The 18185-nt window shown below is 41.0% G+C and overlaps 1 protein-coding gene across 4 annotated transcripts in view; it reads right to left on the reverse strand.

The window, feature by feature from the left end:
* Positions 1–18185, reverse strand: part of veph1 (ventricular zone expressed PH domain-containing 1) — an 82976-nt gene that overhangs the window by 11259 nt on the left and 53532 nt on the right. For all 4 annotated transcript variants that reach the window (XM_040008570.1, XM_040008571.1, XM_040008569.1 and 1 more), the window contains 3 exons: positions 15260–15399; positions 14867–15001; positions 5253–5370 (listed from right to left, as the gene is read on the reverse strand). In XM_040008570.1, the coding sequence (XP_039864504.1) occupies positions 5253–5370; positions 14867–15001; positions 15260–15399 (393 nt within the window). The remainder of the gene's footprint in view (positions 1–5252; positions 5371–14866; positions 15002–15259; positions 15400–18185) is intronic.

An 18185-nucleotide genomic window follows, 5' to 3' on the forward strand; every position in this document is an offset into this window, starting at 1 on the left:
GCTGGCATCAAACTCAAAATGAGGATCTAGTTTTGTTTTGTTTTTAATGCTATTCTCATTATACATGCTCCCCCTAGGCTTAATTTAAAAAATATAACATTTCTCGTCACATCTATGCCGACGATATAAAAATATATTTTCAGTTAGATCATGACGACATTGCTCCATCGTTGCACTGCTTCCTCGAGTGCATGGGAGAAGTCAGAGAATGGCTTTCGGGCAACTCCCTTATCCTGAATGAAAAGAAAATGGAAATTGTGGTGTTTGGCAACCATATCCCCCGGGGTCTATTAGCTGATACCCTTGGTTCCTTTGCCACTTCTCTCTCTGACTCGGTTGTTTTAAATTTAACAAACAAGTGTCCTCAGTAATCAAATCTAGATTTTACCAACTGTGCCTTATTGCTAAGACTAAGCACTATGTCCCTCATAAAGATCTTGAAAAGCTCATTCATGCTTTTGTGACTTCTAGATTGGATTACTGTAATTCTCTCTACTTTGGTCTTCACTCCGCTCTCCTTCATAGACTCCAGCTTGTCCAAAATGCTGCGGCTCGCCTCCTGACTGGCACTAGAAAGCATGCCTCTAGCACCTCCATTCTTGCTGATTTGCATTGGTTACCCATAAAATATCATATCGAATTTAAAATATTGTTGCTCACCTTTAAAATTATGAATAATTTAGCCCCTCGTTATCTTGTCGATCTCCTTAGTCCATAAGTCCCTGGGTTAGCCCTCAGGTCTTCAGCCCAATTACTCTTGGCTCAGCCTAGATCTAGCCTTAAATCTAGGGGTGACCGTGCTTTTGCCCTGGTTGCACCTAACCTGTGGAACAACCTTCCAATCCCTATCTGCGTGTCAGACTCCATTTTATCTTTACAATCCTGTTTAAAAACTCACTTATTTAACATAGCTTTTCCATGTACCGTAGTTAGTGTCCCTATTTTATATGTGGCTCAATTTTTTTTATCTATTTACTTGATCTTTTAGCTATATCTGTTCTTAGTAACTTTGTTCTTATATTCCCTTTTATTCCTGTATAATTAGTGCCCTCAACCTGATGACATATGTGGTACTTTGTTGATAGTCTTTTATTTAATCACGTCTTAATTTTGCTGTTATTGTAAAGCACTTTGGTGTACCGCTGTTTTTTTAAAATGTGCTATACAAATGAAGTTGTATTGTATTGTATCGTATTTAAAACCCCAGATTTCTCAGTTTTGGCATTTTACATGTTGTCACAGAGTTTGGTTTCAGTTTCAATTTCAGGATTTTTAAGATGACTGGGGGTCTGTTTGATGGCTTCTTCAAAAAACTGTCATTAGTTAAGGTTTACTTGTGTATCCATGTTTGTTGTAACAGTAACATATCTTGCATCAGGCTTACTGACACTGATTTCAGCTGTTCAGGTACCTGACTGTCTGAGCCTGACTTTGGTACAGATGTATTGTACATGTTCTGATTTTTATCTGTTGTGTGTTTTAATCAGAGCCAGGTGCCATAATAATGTGCTGGGTTAACTGAACTGTTTAAATACAAAAGAGTCATTTGGGCAGATTTGTACTCATCAGGTAGATGTAATACCGCTTTGACAACAAACTAAATTATCTGAAATAAATGCAAGGTGCAAAAAATCTGTAAAGGTGGTGTCTATCATCCATCCATCCATCCATCCATCCATCCATCCTCTTCCGCTTAGCCTTTTCAGGATCTCAGGGGTGCTGGAGCCTATCCCAGCTGTCTTAGGGCGAGAAGCAGAGCTCCCCCTGGACAGGTCGCCAATCTGCCGCAGGGCTTGGTGTCAATCATTTTATTTAAAAAAATGTACTTGTATTCAACGTAATATACTCTTTCTAAAAGGACTGTTAGAAAACAGAAACTATAACATCTGTCCAAGTCTGATCAAGACAGCCATGCATAGAAGAAACATGTATATATATACACACAGTATGGTGTAGTCCAAAAGTCTTGAGACACCCTTCACTTCTTTATATTTTGTCAGGGGCACAGGTGTGACACAGGTGCAGCGATTTATTGAATCATGTGCAAACATTCATCAAAATACAGACTGAAAGTTAAAAAAAAAAAAAAAAAAGAGTCCATACAATTCAAACAGGACTGAAAGTATGTATGACCACCTTTACTCTTCAACACAGTCTGAATATTTCTTTAAGCGGTCTTCAGGAATATTTCTCCAGGCTCCTTGAAGGACATTCAAAGCTCTTCTCTGGATGTTGGCTGCATTTATGTTCTCTGTCGACATGAGAATAATGTGCATGCTACAGTAATGCTGAGGTCCAGGCTCTGGGAGGCCGATCCATGACTGATAAGTGCCATTGTGTGTTTTCAACTCAATTCAATTCATAATGCCAACAGTCACCTCAAGGTCCTTTATATTGGAACATAAAGACCCTACAATCATATAAAGATATGCTTTTACTGCATTGGCAGTGCATTTGGGATCACTGTTGTGCTGGAAAATGAAGCTGTTAGATATCAGATGTTTTCCAGCTGGTATCGTATGGTGGATCAAAATCTGATGCTACTTTTCTGCATTCATAATTCTATCAGTTTCGATAAGACATCGATGAGGATTTGAACCAAGAATTTTAAATCTGGATTCATCAGACTTGCTGCTACTGATTTTCAGTCCAGTTCTTGTCTAATTTGCTGTACTTCAGACTTTTCTCCCTTTTTCCTCACAGCCACCCTGCCACTGAGTCCAATTCTGGTGGTCTTTGTTGGATTTTTTTTCCCTATTTCTTAAGGACATAAAGACATTTAACAGTATCTTAATATCTTATGGACACTTAAGATACTTCTGCTACTATCTGCCATAGATAATTTTTTAGGCCTTCTACCTCTTGTTCTGTCTTCCACTTCTCTGGTTTCCTTAGTTTTTGTAAGGACACCCTGAAAATACTATTTTGACAGACATAAAACACTATTTTATGTCTGCTAAATTGTGCAGAGTTGGCAAAGTACAGACTCTCTTTACTTAGAAAGTCCAGATATTTGTTTAAAAATGTAGGAAGTAAAAGTAAAAAGTTGTCAGGAAAAATCTTCTTCAGTACAGCAGCACAGTGTTTGCGCTTGGTCATTTGTTATCGTTGGCATTTTATGTAGATTCAACTTAATAAATGAGGACATGTGTTATATGTTGTTGTGACAGGCCGCTAGTAACAAAGTGCCTAAAGATACCATTTGAAAATGGGTCGTTGCTAAGTTATCTGTTATGTGTAGACAACACTGCTTCATCCTGTGAGTTTTTTTATGATGATTCATAGGGCAGTGTTAAGTGGCTAAAAAAAAAAAAACATTTCTCTGCAAATGCTACAACGACTGGACTGAATCAAAGTGAAAAAGCAGCCAATGTCCTAAGAAAAAGTTCGAAACACATGGAGAACAGCTGCTCAAGAGCACTTGAAAAATGAGAACAAACTCTGGCAAAATACAAAGACGTTGGGAGTGGCTCTGGACTTTTGCACAATAGGCACACACAGACACACACAGAGCCCCACACGGACACAGGGTATCACTGTTCCCCTTCTAAATCCTCCTGTAATGAAGAGAAACTGGCACGAGTCTAAAAAGGTAACCATCCATTCCTTGCAGTCATTCAGCCAGGTCAGTGAATGCACCGGTTAGCAGCGGAGCGCAAAGAATGGAGTTCAATTGGCTTCTGTATTGTTTATATCAAGGAGTCTTGAAATGAGCCATATAAATGTCAATACCACTTAAATGTATGAAGATCATTTGTTTAAACAGACTTCTCATTAATCTCTTTCTGATTATTATAAAGAGCCAAATCCAAGTGGACTGTGATCTGTGTGTTATTCCAAGTATCCACAGCTGGCCTGAACATTAGGGTTAGCCAATCTAGACCTGTAGTCCATCTATTTGAGATGTTGCCACACACACAGACAGAGGCAGCGTCTTTAGTTATACCTGCCTTTTATAAGAATTTTCTCATTAGATAAAGCGAAAGAAAACCTCACAAAACTTGAATATGGCTTTCTGCTGATTCTCTAATTATTTATTTAACGCTACAATACAACAGTAAATGTCCTAGTGATCTCTCGTGTATGCATGGCACAAAGTAAAAGTTCCTCAGTATTTTTAATAAATGATATTTAAACATCTACAAAAATGCGAAGAAATGTTTAGCTTAAAACACGTTTCATGCTCTGTCTGATTGATGGCTCCTACCCGTTTAGCCTGGTTCATAGCTCGTTACTTGCTTTCATATCTGGGCCAACTTGGACTTCATTCCATTAAGATGAAGTGAACACAGTTCACTTAAGCACATTCTGTGCGCTGCAGCTACATCTATCGCCACGCTCTCACAGACGGATGAGGCTACATACCACTGATGTTGCTCTCACTCACTCACGCACACATGGAGCATCTTACAGTTAAACTTTATTACACGACTACTATTACGTGACTAGATTACATGCCTCGCTCCTGGAGGGATCTCTGCTTGAGCACTCCAGGAGAGGTTAGCAATGGTCCCAAATCTCTTTCATTAAATCCTGATCGTTGAATGAGTTTAGCTTTAAACTGGCTTCTCTTTATTTGATTTTGGGACTTTCTGGTAGTATTTATGCAGAAATGTAGCAAACTATGAATGGTTTATACATTTTTAAGCACTGCAATTTTCAAACCAAAGGTGATTTAAGATTTGATCTTTATTCCAAGTCTTACTTCATCAGCACAAAGCACTCACTGGAAGGTCACCAGTCCAAAGTAAAGCAATCACATCTGAGTCATGGTGGAAGTGACTGACTGCTTATAGTGACTTGAAAAATGCTTAAATCAGGGTGGCAGCTGTTTTGTAAGAGCTGCTCTCTGCTCCACTTTCCTTGACTTTTCCGGGGAAAGGTCATGTGCCTCGAAGGCATTCTGAGGGAAAACATCCCATGGAGCTCCCCAGAGAGAGAAAACTGTGCCCAAGAGAGCTGGTGAGATGACATGAAATGAGAAAGCAATCTTTTAAAATCCCACTTTAGTTGTTGTTCATTCCTCTGAAGACAGAAAAGGATGGGAGCCATTCAGGGGAAACCGCAGGAGGACAAAGTGTGTGAGGCAAAGTGTGTAATTTCGATGTTTGACGATATGCAAGAGCGGAAATGTACAGTGAAGTGTTTATAAAGGTGGAGGGCTTCAATTTTCAGATAAGAAGAGCTCATTTCTTCATTCCTTCTATTCTCAGTGCCCGTCTTAGCGTGCATATATGTGTGCGTGTGTGTACCTGTAGCTTTCTCAGGGTTGTTACACATGAAGCAGAGCCAGCCTCCTTCCTCCTCACTGTATCCAAACAAGTCGAAGAAGCGCACCTCTTCTAGCTGGATCTGAAGGTTGTCCAGGTCCTGAAGGCAAACGGAAAGGAAACAAATACATGGAACAACTGAGCATCTCAAATACTAAACTGTCCTATTTAAACTTTCTATCTGCTGTGATCAATAGTGACTGCCTCCATCCAAAGCAGCGGACAGTGCACAAGAGAGAGTAAGAACAGGATGCGGGCAGGGTGGAGCGGGTGGAGAGGAGTGTGAGGGATGATTTGTAACATAGAGATACCAGCAAGTGAGAAAGGGTAGATTTACAAGATGGCATGCTATGATGCATTGTTTGAGGTGTTGGCAATACCAAAAAGACAGGAGGCAGAGCTGTAGGTGCATATGTTCATACTGGGAGTGACCAGGATGGATAAGATAAGGAATGAGTACATCAGTGGGACAGCTCAGCTCAGCTCCCATTTCTCTATGTAATGAGAAATATCACGGAGAGATCAGGCATCTGTGCTGAAGCAGAAGAATTTAACATTAGAAAAAACTGAGTGGTGTCCAAGATGGATCATTGGAAGCTTTGGAATCTGCATGAAAAAGGAAAAAAACACACGTACAAAAATTAGGCTCGGGCTGAATTAAAAAGAAGAAAGCAGGTAGAGGACGAGGACCAGCTGAGGACCATAAGATGACTTAGCCAAAACAGGAAGGTGAAAGTTACGACATCATTCTTAGATTTATAGTCTACATAGTATTTATTAATGCATTTAATTAATCAATTTTCACTTCTTTGTTTTTCTCACTGTTGTATGTATACATGTTTATACTCTCTCGTATTATAAAACCCCTTGTGATTGAGCAAGTGAAAGAAAGTCAGGCACAGGTTAAAGTCCCGAAGAAAAGTTTTTTTATTTAACCCAAAAACAAAGGTGGTTAAATTATACAAAAAATCAAAATCTTGTGCCCATAAAAGAGGTCAAAGTAACAGAACTCTACTCAAAGTTAACAACAAACAATACTGGCAACTCAAACAAACTGACCTCCCTAAATGAGACAAAGAAACTTAAACAGGGCTGATCAGCCCACAAAAACACACAAAACCTAACTGAAACTAACATAACGAACTCCATTTCCCCCCCATGATCCAGAGCTATGGAACGAGCCAATTTGCAGTTCTCCATCTAGGCTTGCTCCGCCCCCTTTTCACCTCTTGGCTCATCAATCAAGGGACCGGAGCAGCTGTAACTGAGGTAACTCAAAAACAAAGAGATTAAATCATATATAACAGTGTAACTTTAACTTTATTGTAGACTGTACTATTTTCATCCTTTATCATGCTGCTATAAAACAACAATTTCTTTTGTGGGATCCATAAAGTATCTACTTATCTAACTATCTGTCATAAATGTTAAATATATTCTTTTTAATAAAAATGAATAAAAAACATTTCATTAAAAGATGTGTTTAAGTGGGTTAAAACAATCATGATCAAGTTCATGGAAGAATTCTTGCACTGATTGCTGCACTTTTCCGGAGCTTTTCCTGAGCTGCTGGCGTAGCTCCGGATTGCTGTTATTATTATACTCGTCACTTTGTGCTTTACATGCAACACACAGACCCTTGCATGAAAAGCACTAAAAGACCTTTCAAAGAGTTTACAGAATTACCGAATGACAGCAACGTCAGGAAGAAGGAACACGAGAAGCTCGAGAAATACCAAGGGCTCACAGAAGAACTCGAGAAGATGTGGAAGGTGAAGGCAACAGTGGTCCCAGTGGTAACCGGAGCACTCGGTGCAGTCACCCCCAGGCTGGGAAGAGTGGTTCCCACTCCCAGGAACAACATTTGAGATCTCTGTCTAGAAGAGCGCCGTCCTAGGAACAGCTAAGACATTGCGCAGGCCCCTCAAGCTCCCGGGCCCCTGGGAGAGCACCCGAGCTTGAAGGATGAACCACCCGCAGGGGCGAGCGGGGGATTTTTATATATATCTATGTTTTATTTAGATTATACTAACATTCCTGTGGTTGTTAAACAGCTCAGGGCATCAGCAAATACAAAATCACACATGCATAAGGGATTCTTAACTCTAAGAAGTAGCTACTTAACAAAAATCCTGAAAATATCAACTTTGCATCTGTGTCAGAAGAGCAAACAATGGAAGACTAGACCCCCCACCAGAAATCCCACAAGACCTCCTGCACATGGTAAGAGTTATACTTCACTTTGAATTCACACAAACACACTTCAGTGACACTTGACATATTTCTTTTTTTCTTCCTTGGAGAAAAACATGAAAATGATCGATCACTACCATTAGTTTTGTTTTTTTACATATACCGTACATTTACCATAAATTTACATTATCTTTAACTAAAACCATGTTTCTGCAGTGCTGTTATGTGGTTTCCCAGATCTCTTTTATCATGATTGCACAGTTCAAATACCCCAGAAACAAACCTACCACATACACGCGGCTCCGGGATTTCTCTAAAAACAGCTCTTGCACACTGATCATCAGTAAAACTTCTGACTTCAGCAAGCAGGCTAACAAATGCAGATGGATTTAAATGACTATAAGAAAAAACTGAACGTAGCGACACTGTGCTGAGCTACTAGTGTGTTTTAATTTATCCCCCTTGATGTTAAAAAGGAAAGATGTCACATCTGATTTTTTATGTTATTACTACTTAAATGACTAAAAATGAAGGGGATTTGCCTGCAGATACAGATAAACCCAGACCATATGTGGTTTGGGAGAGACCGAACATCTGTGGGTTTACGCCAACATTAATATACTCATAACGTGCAGTGGACCGAGTGGTCTTCAGGAGATGCAAGCTTCAAAATGAACAAATGCAGAAAAAGATTTGCAAAAGAAAAGCAGGAGCGAAAGACAAGAAAGTTAGTGAAAGGATAAAAGAGAAGACGAGGAGATGAGAGTCGATGGTATGACAAATACGTTACCCGACTGTTTTCGCAATATACTGTTTTATACTTGTACTCTACTACACTGCAGAGGTACCAAATATGTTAGAAAATACAGTGCACATCTTCCCCCCACACGTAGTTCCACTGTGTTTCATAATTACGCTAATACGTTCCTAATATGTTGCTATCTGGAAATATAGGAGAGCGTTTATTGTTTTAACTGATATGTTAGCAGGATTTAGCTAAAGTATCTAATGTTGGTCATTTGCAGCTCCGGGCAGTATTTCCAGGAAATGTCAGTAAGCTGCACCTTTGAGCTTCAAACTGGCTCCAATGTAAACCCACAGAGGGTGTCACGACTTTTTACAGCCGTCTTTAAATAGCGTCAAAGGTGGGGTTATCTACCAAATGTTAATATAGTTAAAGAACCACTCCACCCGTTTTAAAAGGAGTTCTTATCAGGCTGTGGTAGCATTTGATTATATATTAAAAATATATGTTCATGCATTACAATTACAAATCAAATCTTGCTCTATCAGCAGTCACATCATCCATAAACACTAGTGACCTGCTTCTACTGGCAGCCATACATGCCTGTTTTCTCTTCCCATCATTCACCATTTGTCTTGGTTTTGTTTGTCTTTTCTATGTCTTTCAGATCTGCGCAGGCTTTTTTTAAAATGTTTTCTGTCTAATTTGTCCTTCTTGTTCTTGAGTGTAATCAGTGGTTTGCAGCTTGTTGTAAATCCACTGTTTTCACATTCATGAAGGCATCTCTTAATTATAGACCTTGACACTCTTACCTCCCCGAGAGTGTTCTTGACTTGGTTTGATGTTGTGAAGCTGTTTTTCCATGGGAATAATCCTGTCGGCCACTTCGGTCGCGTTTTGTGGTACTTGAGGCATTTTTTGGTGTTGCTGAGCTGCTCAGTGAATTTATTGTTTTTAGATTTAGTCAGTCCGGATTTTTTTGTTCTCTCTCTCTCTCTCACACTGACAGGTTTATTTTGGGGGGTTTTTTTCGTCCTAACGATGGCCTGCCTCACTTGCACTGACATCTCTCTTTGGGCCTCATATTTAAAATTATAGTTAAAATATATTAAACACTTTGAATCATATCAAATATCCTGAACAGTAAATGCAAAAAACACCCCAACAAATTGTAAAATTCCTTGAATTGAAGTTGGAAGTCTGCACTTCAATCACAAATTGGTGATGTACAAAGACAAAAATACACAAACCGCCTTTGTCCAGCAAATTATGGAACTGACCTGACCTGACGGTGTTGTTCTGTGGATGGATGAGAAACCAGAACGACTCGTGAATCGTGTCGTAGTTTAGACTCACCTGAATCTCGTCTTTGTTGGCTTTACAAGTGAAAAAGAAAAAGCAGAAACAGCTTTTCTACGGACCTTCAAGGAGCCAATTACTGAAATAGCTTTAACATCGTTTACCGATGACACAGCAAACCTCTGAAAAGCAGCAACTGGAGACAGAAGCAGAGAGAAGATAAAAGGACCGGCTGTGAGTCAGAGGTTGAGCAACAGTGTCTAACAGTGAATGCAAACCCGACATCTGCTGCAAAATACAAGAAGAAATGAATGACCAACAAAGAAAAATGAGTAAGATCAGATGTATTTGCTTCCAGAGCCCATTACAAGAATGCCTTAAACTCCAGCGTATGTGTCTAATCAAATTATCGCAACTGAAAGGCCGTAATGCACGGAACAAACATCTAGTATGTGTTTTCAAATGTGAGCTTTGATGCTGCTGAGGTTGGAGAGATGAATTTGCAGCCAGGCAACAGCTTGTGTGGACAAACATGGCCATGTTTGATTCATCAAGCCCCCAAAGGTGGATTCAATATAGAGATGAAGAAACAAAGGCTGGATTATGTGCGTCTGAATGTAATCTGTCTGTCCTCGCAGAGATTTCAATAAACCCCCTTTGTGCACCTCTCTCTATCATTCCTCTCTCTCCTTTCATCATTTTGTTTAAGTTTACAATTATATTTTCATCAAGATGCGAGCTTGCCAGTGCACATGGCTGACGGCAACTGCAACAATGCTCAATGTACCAAATCTGCAAAATGCGTCCTTGAGGTTGTTTTTGCCATTTAAAATCTTATCTTATTCATTTTTTAAACATAAATCCAGATATTCTAATAAACTGGGAATGATAAAAGATTTTTTAAGAAGCTAAACTGTTATTAACTCCAGAAATGGAGGGAAAAAATGTGGTTGATGAGGTTGTAAGAATATAGGTGAAATTTCCGCAGAGAAAACTGAATGAGACTGAAGCAGGAAAGAGGAGGAGGGAGGGGAGTGTACGTCTGGAGAAAGGTGAGTGGATAAGAAGAGGGAGTGTTGGGAAGGGGGAGTGGAGGAGAGGCGGACTGAAGCAATAAACAGGGACGTGCTTTATTTCTGTTCCTGCGGACTTTCATCTGCGGCTCTGTCTGGCAGGCCGGGGTCCTGACTATAAAACTCCTTTCACACGGGCACACGCAGAGGTCAGCTGTCTCCTCTACCCTTGTTTCGTCCCCGAGCATCTTTATCTAATCACAGCCTCGGCCCCATCTTTATCTTCGAGTACCCCGCCTTCCTCCCTCCTCTCCCTCCATCAAACGTTATCTTCACCACAGTTGTATCAACAAACTCTCACGCGCTGGGCAAACTGAGTGAAACAATACTTTTCAAGCACCTCCTTCCACGGACTTTGCTCTGTCTCCTTTCGTATCTTGTGCCATGTCTTCCTCTCACTCTGTAAGATAATCCCCACTCCTTAAGTTTTCTCCTCGGCAAAGTTTACTCCTTGCTAACCGCCCCTTCAGTTCCTCTCAGTTTCCTTTTCTCTTCATCTGCATCCCATCTGACCATCTTTGCTCCTCCCCACCCTTTCTGCTCCTCATTTCCTTCACTTTTATCCTTTTACATCTTTATTCTTTTAACCTTTTACTATTTTCCAACTTTATGTATTTGTAACTTGTAAAACAAGTGTTATTAACTTGTTTAAGGTTCCCCCCCCCCCCCCCCCTCTTGCCCTTAGGCCCTCCATCCCCCCATTTTTGCTTCCACCAGCTTTTCTCTGTGTCATAAAACTACTAACCCAAAATGTCAGAAGCTAAACACAAGCCCCTCTTAAATCACCGAAGCCTTGTAAAGCCCTATGGTCTCCCTTTAAATCTTCCTGTCAGTACGGATGTAACTGGTAACCTTTTCTGTCTCACACATATAACAGCTTTCCTTGTCCCGCGGCTCTTCTCCTTGCTGTCAAATCATGTGCGATGCTGTTTGGCTGACAGTGACAGGAGAGAAGCTGTAGATCTCATTGAGGCGGAAAGAAAGCAAAGAGGCAGTGTGATGAATGTGGATGGAGAAAAGAGTAGTGGCTCTCTTTCTCCTCCTTACTCCTCTTAAATTACACCTTTGTTTTTTTCTTTCACCTCAACACTAATTTTGCTTGTTTTGTGTTTCAGGATCACCAAAATCGAAGCTGTCAGCATCAGCATGTTTTTACATTCTGCTAAGATAATTTAGTAGTGGTGAGCAAACTTGTTTAAGTCTAACGGTGCAGTATTTGCCACTCCCCGTCAATGCTTTGCACTAAGTGCATTTTAATGTGAAGGCAGTGATCTTAACCGTAACAATTAACAGTCCATTTACACAGTATAATTTCTTTCACAGACATTTGCACTTATGCATTGTTGGAATGTTGTGCTGAAACTTTGCAGACCCTTTTCTAAATTCCCAGGCCAACAAATACGGCTGTTTAATCAACGTCCACGGTGTTGTAGCTGTTCTTGGTGTTTAGTATCCTCGCCAAGAAGGCTTCAACATGCAGACTGGAGGAGTTGAGGACTGAGACACCAACCTTCTAATTGGCAGGCAATCTGATCTGCCTCCTGAGCCTCAACTAACTACTACCAAGATACGCAGTATACAGTAATGCACCAACTTTAGGCAGTGGTGATTATAATTGTCATTGCCACATGTAAATCGTTCTAAAGCCCAGGAGTCACAGTCACTGGGTAAGCTGGTTTTCAGAGGGTGAATGCTGTGATCCATGACCTTTTCTAAAAACTTAACCATCTCATTTTTTCTATTGCTTTTTTAAAAAGCGAGTGAAAAGGAAAGACTCAGTGTGTCGAAACAAAGAGCAAAGCACAAAGATTCAGGGTCCATGTCAGGATACGCTGTGTGGAGTATGGTGGACGTTAGCGGAAATTAACCTACGGCAAAGATTTAATGCTGGAACAATCAAAGAAAAACACAGTCCAGGCGCCATGAGGAAAAGCAAACTACAGTGGGTAGCACTAGGGAACACATTAGGGAACAATAAATACAAAAGGTAATGAAGCTACAGTGGAACAGGGAACAGATCAGGGATAACGTGACAAGCACAAGGTACAAAAGTCTACAAAAGTAAAACAGGAAAAAACTGAACATACTAAGACAGCGGTCCCCAACCTTTTTTGCGCCATGGACCCGTTTAATGTCAGACAATATTTTCATGGACCGGCCCTTTAAGGTGTTCGGATAAATACAACAAAATAAAATGACACGACCAAAAAAATGTGGTATTTTGTAAATATAATAATAAACACAAATTCACTGTGTAATTGTGTAACTTTATTAGCAGCGTCCTCCTGAAATGCGCCAACAACATTGAGAGTAACGTCCTCCTCTCTGCCCCTTAATGCTCTCTGGTTGCTATGGTAACACATAAATATTTCTTTCAAAATAAGACACACAAATACAACCGGGAGAAGACCCAGGGAAACCGAGTTAACGTAAAAATCCTGAAAACCATAAATTTCGCACCCGAGCCTCAACTCTCGCGGCCCGGTACCAAACGACTCATGGACCGGCCCGGGGGTTGGGGACCGCTGTTCTAAGGTGATACACAGGGGCACAAGCGGGGAAGACTACAGGTTATACAAAACAAACATCAGGCAGAATGATCATGAACAAAACCAGAAACTGAAGCAAGGAACTAGGACTCAGTGACAGTAATAAATGTGGCACACAAGAAAATACGCTTTTAAAAGAGGGCCATAATCTGACAGGCACCTGATAAAACAGCAGTAATTGAGTGGGAATGAGAGCTTACAGTTTTACTAACATGAAATAGTGAAAGTGAATGATCATCGTAAGTTGTAAAGTCACTGTTGTTGTTGGCACGTACAAGGGATTTCTCTGACCAAACACAACAACGAGCGTGTCAGCTGAAGCACTGTGTTATCAGCATGGCTATATGGCCCATAAATGTAAAAAATCACTGCATGTGTAGCTTCAGGGTCTGTGTTTTTATAGGCCTCCAGCTAAAACAAACAAGAGTTTAATGTGATCTAATTTAGGACTATTGAGATCATCAGGAAAAGTAATTCGCTCGTGGATAATCAAATCAGACAGTGAGAGAGTGAGGTTGTTTACCCTATGGGTATGTATGTGACGCAGGTGTGTAAGTGCTAAGCGCAGCTGTTTTAACATGTGGCGACATAAACGTGTCCACACACACTCCCAATTAAGTTTCCGTGATTGAACAACAAGAAAGCGGCTGGGCAAAAACCGGAGAGTTCAAGGAGAAAAACCTGTTGACAAAAGAGAAAACAAAAGTTCGTCTCACATGTGATGATTCCCAAGACTTTTGGAAAAAGATTCTGTGGACTCATAAGACAAAAACTGAACTTAGTAGAAGGTTTGAGTCCCGTTACAGCTACCATAAAACTAACACAGCATTTCAGTCAAATGTGGTGCTGGCAGTGTGATGATCTGGCGCTGACTTCCTGTAACTGATGGAACCATGAATTCTGCTCTCTACCAGAAAATCCAGAAGGAGAATGACCGACCGTCAGTTCATGACCTGAAGCTCAATCACACAGGGGTTATGCACCAGGACAATGATCCAAAACACACCAGCAAGTCCACCTCTGAATGGTTAAAACAAACAAAATGAAAATTTTGGAGTGGCCTACTCAAAGTCCGGACTTAAATCAGATTGAGATGCTTTGGCACGACCTTAAATGGGCTGTTTATGTTGGAAAACCCTGCAAAATATGCAAACAAACTAAGAACACAAGAAGAAGCCAAACACTTTTTCTCAGCACTGTAAGTGTACTTGTGTTTTTTTCTGTAAGGGCTCCATATGGGAACCACAGCTGGTTGCAACCACAACACACGTTTAGAGAAAGACAAATAACAGCTGTATTTTCTTTGTGAGCCTAATTATTTCCTAACGAGCACTTAGCTTGTCACACATAAGAAGCGACAGCACGAAGAACACCACCCATTTCCACGTTCTCACCAAACCAGACGCACATATTCACCCCCCACACCATTCCCACCCACCCCCCACCCCCTCTCGTTCAATTGCTTTTTCTCAGTGTTTCAAATCTGCAAACACACAAACAGACATGATAAAGATGACAAGACAGGGCGAACGGAGGTCCTGTATACAAACACGTCCATTCAGTGCCTTCCATATCTAAACAAAGTGGGTGCTGACGCTTCCCTATCTTTATTTCTTTCTTTTACGCAAGCGATGACTTCATCTTCTCTGGTGGAAACAGATAGCTTTTATGAGGAAGCTGCATGATTGCGCACACACACACACACACACACCCACCCACACTGCGGTCGTCCAGTACCTTCTTGTGTGGGGTAGTCTGCTGTGTCATGGCCATAGAAAAGCTGTGAGCTCCTTTAAGCTGCGTCTTTTCCCAAAGAGAACCCAGTTTTTGGACACACTCGTCCCTGGTGCTGAGAGGTACGCTGGACTTACTCTAAGAGACAAAATACAAGAGCAGGAGAACAAAAACAAATTTAAAAACTGAGATATGGTTCAGATAAAGACACAAAAGACTGCACAAGAGCGTAAAACTATCCTAGTCAGTGAAGGTTCTCAATTATTCTCCAATACGAAATGTTTAAGAAACAACATATTTCAGACCTTCAGGCAACCAAAGACCAATGACATCAGATGCACGTCTTACACTTACTAACACATTTGTGTGCTTTTACAGCGGGACATTTGGGTGCACCTGTAAATGTAACAACATGATGTGAATCCATAGATGCGGCTGTCGGCTGGTCAGGTTGAAGCAGGATTTGGCGTACAGACAGTAGTGACCCTTCAAAGGACAGGAGAACGAAAGCTTGGCCGCACAACCTCGACTGGAATCTGCATCACGAAAAGAGCAAAAATGATAAAATATTAATATTTACCAAATCATTCAAAATGATTCTCCGCATTTGCACGTGGTCTTGTGTATTTTCTTCGCTGCCTCTGGCAAACTTCGCTCAACAAACTGACGATACCAGTAATAATGGAAAATTGACAGTCTTGGTATTGGGATCGGTCTGCCAGGGCCTCCACTCCTGGCTGCCACCCAGCACACAATGCAGGCGACCCCTACGGCACCTCCGGCAGGTGCTGCGGCTGCAGTGATGCAGACGCTGTACCGGTCCCTCGTGGTGAAGAGCTAACTCTGAAGGGTGGCTGGCCTCTACCTTAGAGATAGGGTGAGAAGTTTAGCCATCCAGGAGGGGCTCAGAGGACAGCCGCTGCTCCTCCACATTGAAAGGAGCCAGTTGAAGTGGTTCGGGCATCTGAAAAGGATGCCTGCTGGGTGAGGTGTTCCGGGCATGTCCCACCGAGAGGAGGCCCCCGAGCAAACCCAGGACATGCTGGAGAGATTATATCACTCGTCCAGCTTCGGATTAGCGGAAGAAGATGGATGGATGGAAGATGGAAATGGAGTTTGTACAATTCTAATGAGTTTAAAAGTCATATTTGGTATGGACAGCTTTATTCTTCAACACAGCCTGAACTCTCTTACATTAGCTTTCTTATCATTTCTTTTTAGGAATCGTTTAAGATATTCAAAGCTCTTCCTTGGATGCTGGCTTTTCTGTTCTCTGTCAACATGGTCCCACACTGCTTCAATAGTGTTGGGGTCCAGACTCTGGGGAGGCCAATCCACGACATTGTGTGTTTGCTATCTAGGTATGCTTTCACTTCACTGCCAATAAGATACGTTCCAGATGGTATTGCATGGTGGCTCAAAATCTGATTTACATTCATAATTCCACCAGTTTTGACAAGATCCCCAACACCACTGCATGACAGAGCCTCCAGCACGTTTTACAGATGAATGTAGACACTCACTGTTGTATCTCTCTCCTGACCTTTTTCTCTGCACAGTGACAAACCAGAAATTTCACATCTGGATTCATCACTCTATCAGACCTGTTGTCACTGATTTTCAGTCCAGCTCTTGTGTGAGTTGGCATACCTCAGCCTTTTCTCCCCGTCTCCCTTCCTTAACACTGGCTTCTTGCTTCCACTGAGACACGTCTGACATTTCTGATGAGGCTTTAGCAAACTGTAGATAGATCAACTGAAAGGCCAGATTTCATTTCAGTTACTGTTCATCCTCTTCTGCCACTTGTTCTTTGTACTCCACTTATTCAGTTTCCCCAAATTATTTTAAGGACACACTTCATACTGCGCTCAGATCTGCCAAGTTTTCGGCTCATAGCTCTTTTTGAATCATATTGTTGGTGCAAAGATAATATTTTGTGCTTTTTCATAACTTCAGTGACAAAGAGCCTAATGATTCAATTTAAAATTGGTTGTTTGTCTGATCAGGTACAAAATCTAGTGTGAAACACAAGCCAGAAACACTTGTTTTTCAGACACAAAGCCTGAAGGACTGATTAAAAATTAGTAAAAGAAAATAATACTTTTGCACAGTGCTGTACACGAGCTCCAGTTTAGAAAGTCCTGCATTATACGAATGTACCCAGCTTTCAATCAAAAGAAAGAGAACGAGTAAGACTGACGATAATGTCATTTACCCTTATATTGTATATTGTATAGCTTTCTTGTTATATGTAAAATTGTATTATATTATTTAATTTTATTTAATTTTTTTTACTTTAAAATATTTTACTTGCATTCTTAATCACTCTTATATTTAAATGTTCATTTTCTATTTTATCTAGGGATTGAGAGTAACGAAGTTTCTATTCTCTGTATGTCCTGTACATGTGGCAGAATTGACAATAAAGTTGACTTTGACTTGACTTTGACTGATAACAACAGAATCCCACCCAAAAGGCACCATCTACAAACCAAGAGCAGCTCACGATGAAATCAGCAGAAAAACTCCGAGCAGCAAAGAGGCACCCTGTGAGTGCGGCATCGACAAAAAAGCATGTGGACGCAGCGTGTTTTTACTGTGTCCATGTGCACGTGCAGACGTGCAGAATATATGTTTGGACTGAGCGCTCAAGCGCACTCTTCTGTGTAATCCTCATCCTGTGAGATGAAGGGTCAGCAGCTCGTGGGAAGGTCAGCCAGGAGCATGATGACATCATCCAGCTGAGACCACCCGTGACATCATAGGCTGCGAGCCTTTGGGTGGATTCTCATTGCCAGCAGGACCAAATACTAAGCCATCAAACTCAAAGTACACAACTGCTGGTTATATTTACATTCACCTTCAGATTTAATCAATTAACCAGAGGCCAAAGGAGGAGTTTGTTATTTTCTGTCTTGTTTCCTGTTTTCATGTGTGTGTAATGTGTGGGTGCCGTTTGACTCTTGGCTGCCTCTCAGATAAAATGACATTAAGGCCAAAGGCGGAGCAATAACATCCTCACGTGTCAATCAAAATATCATCACCTCCTGTGCTGTATCGGGTACGCATCTGGTTTTCTGTGTTTTTCATCATGAATATGGTGAAAAGAATAATGCCTCACTACAAGCTTGTGTCTGTGGTTGGCTCAGAGAAAGGAGTACACACTGGAATATCATGTCTAACTGTTTACTTAAACTGCAGTAATATGCATATGATAACATGTATTGTTGAATGTGCTGTGTAGGCTCTGGGAGCTCTCGTTGTCCAGCTAAATGCGTTTCTTTCTAAATGTGCTCATTTTGTAAAACAAGTCCACATGATG

Source organism: Simochromis diagramma, unplaced genomic scaffold, assembly GCF_900408965.1.
Source record: "Simochromis diagramma unplaced genomic scaffold, fSimDia1.1 OVJJ01000344.1, whole genome shotgun sequence".
In the NCBI taxonomy this organism is placed as follows: Eukaryota; Metazoa; Chordata; class Actinopteri; order Cichliformes; family Cichlidae; genus Simochromis; species Simochromis diagramma.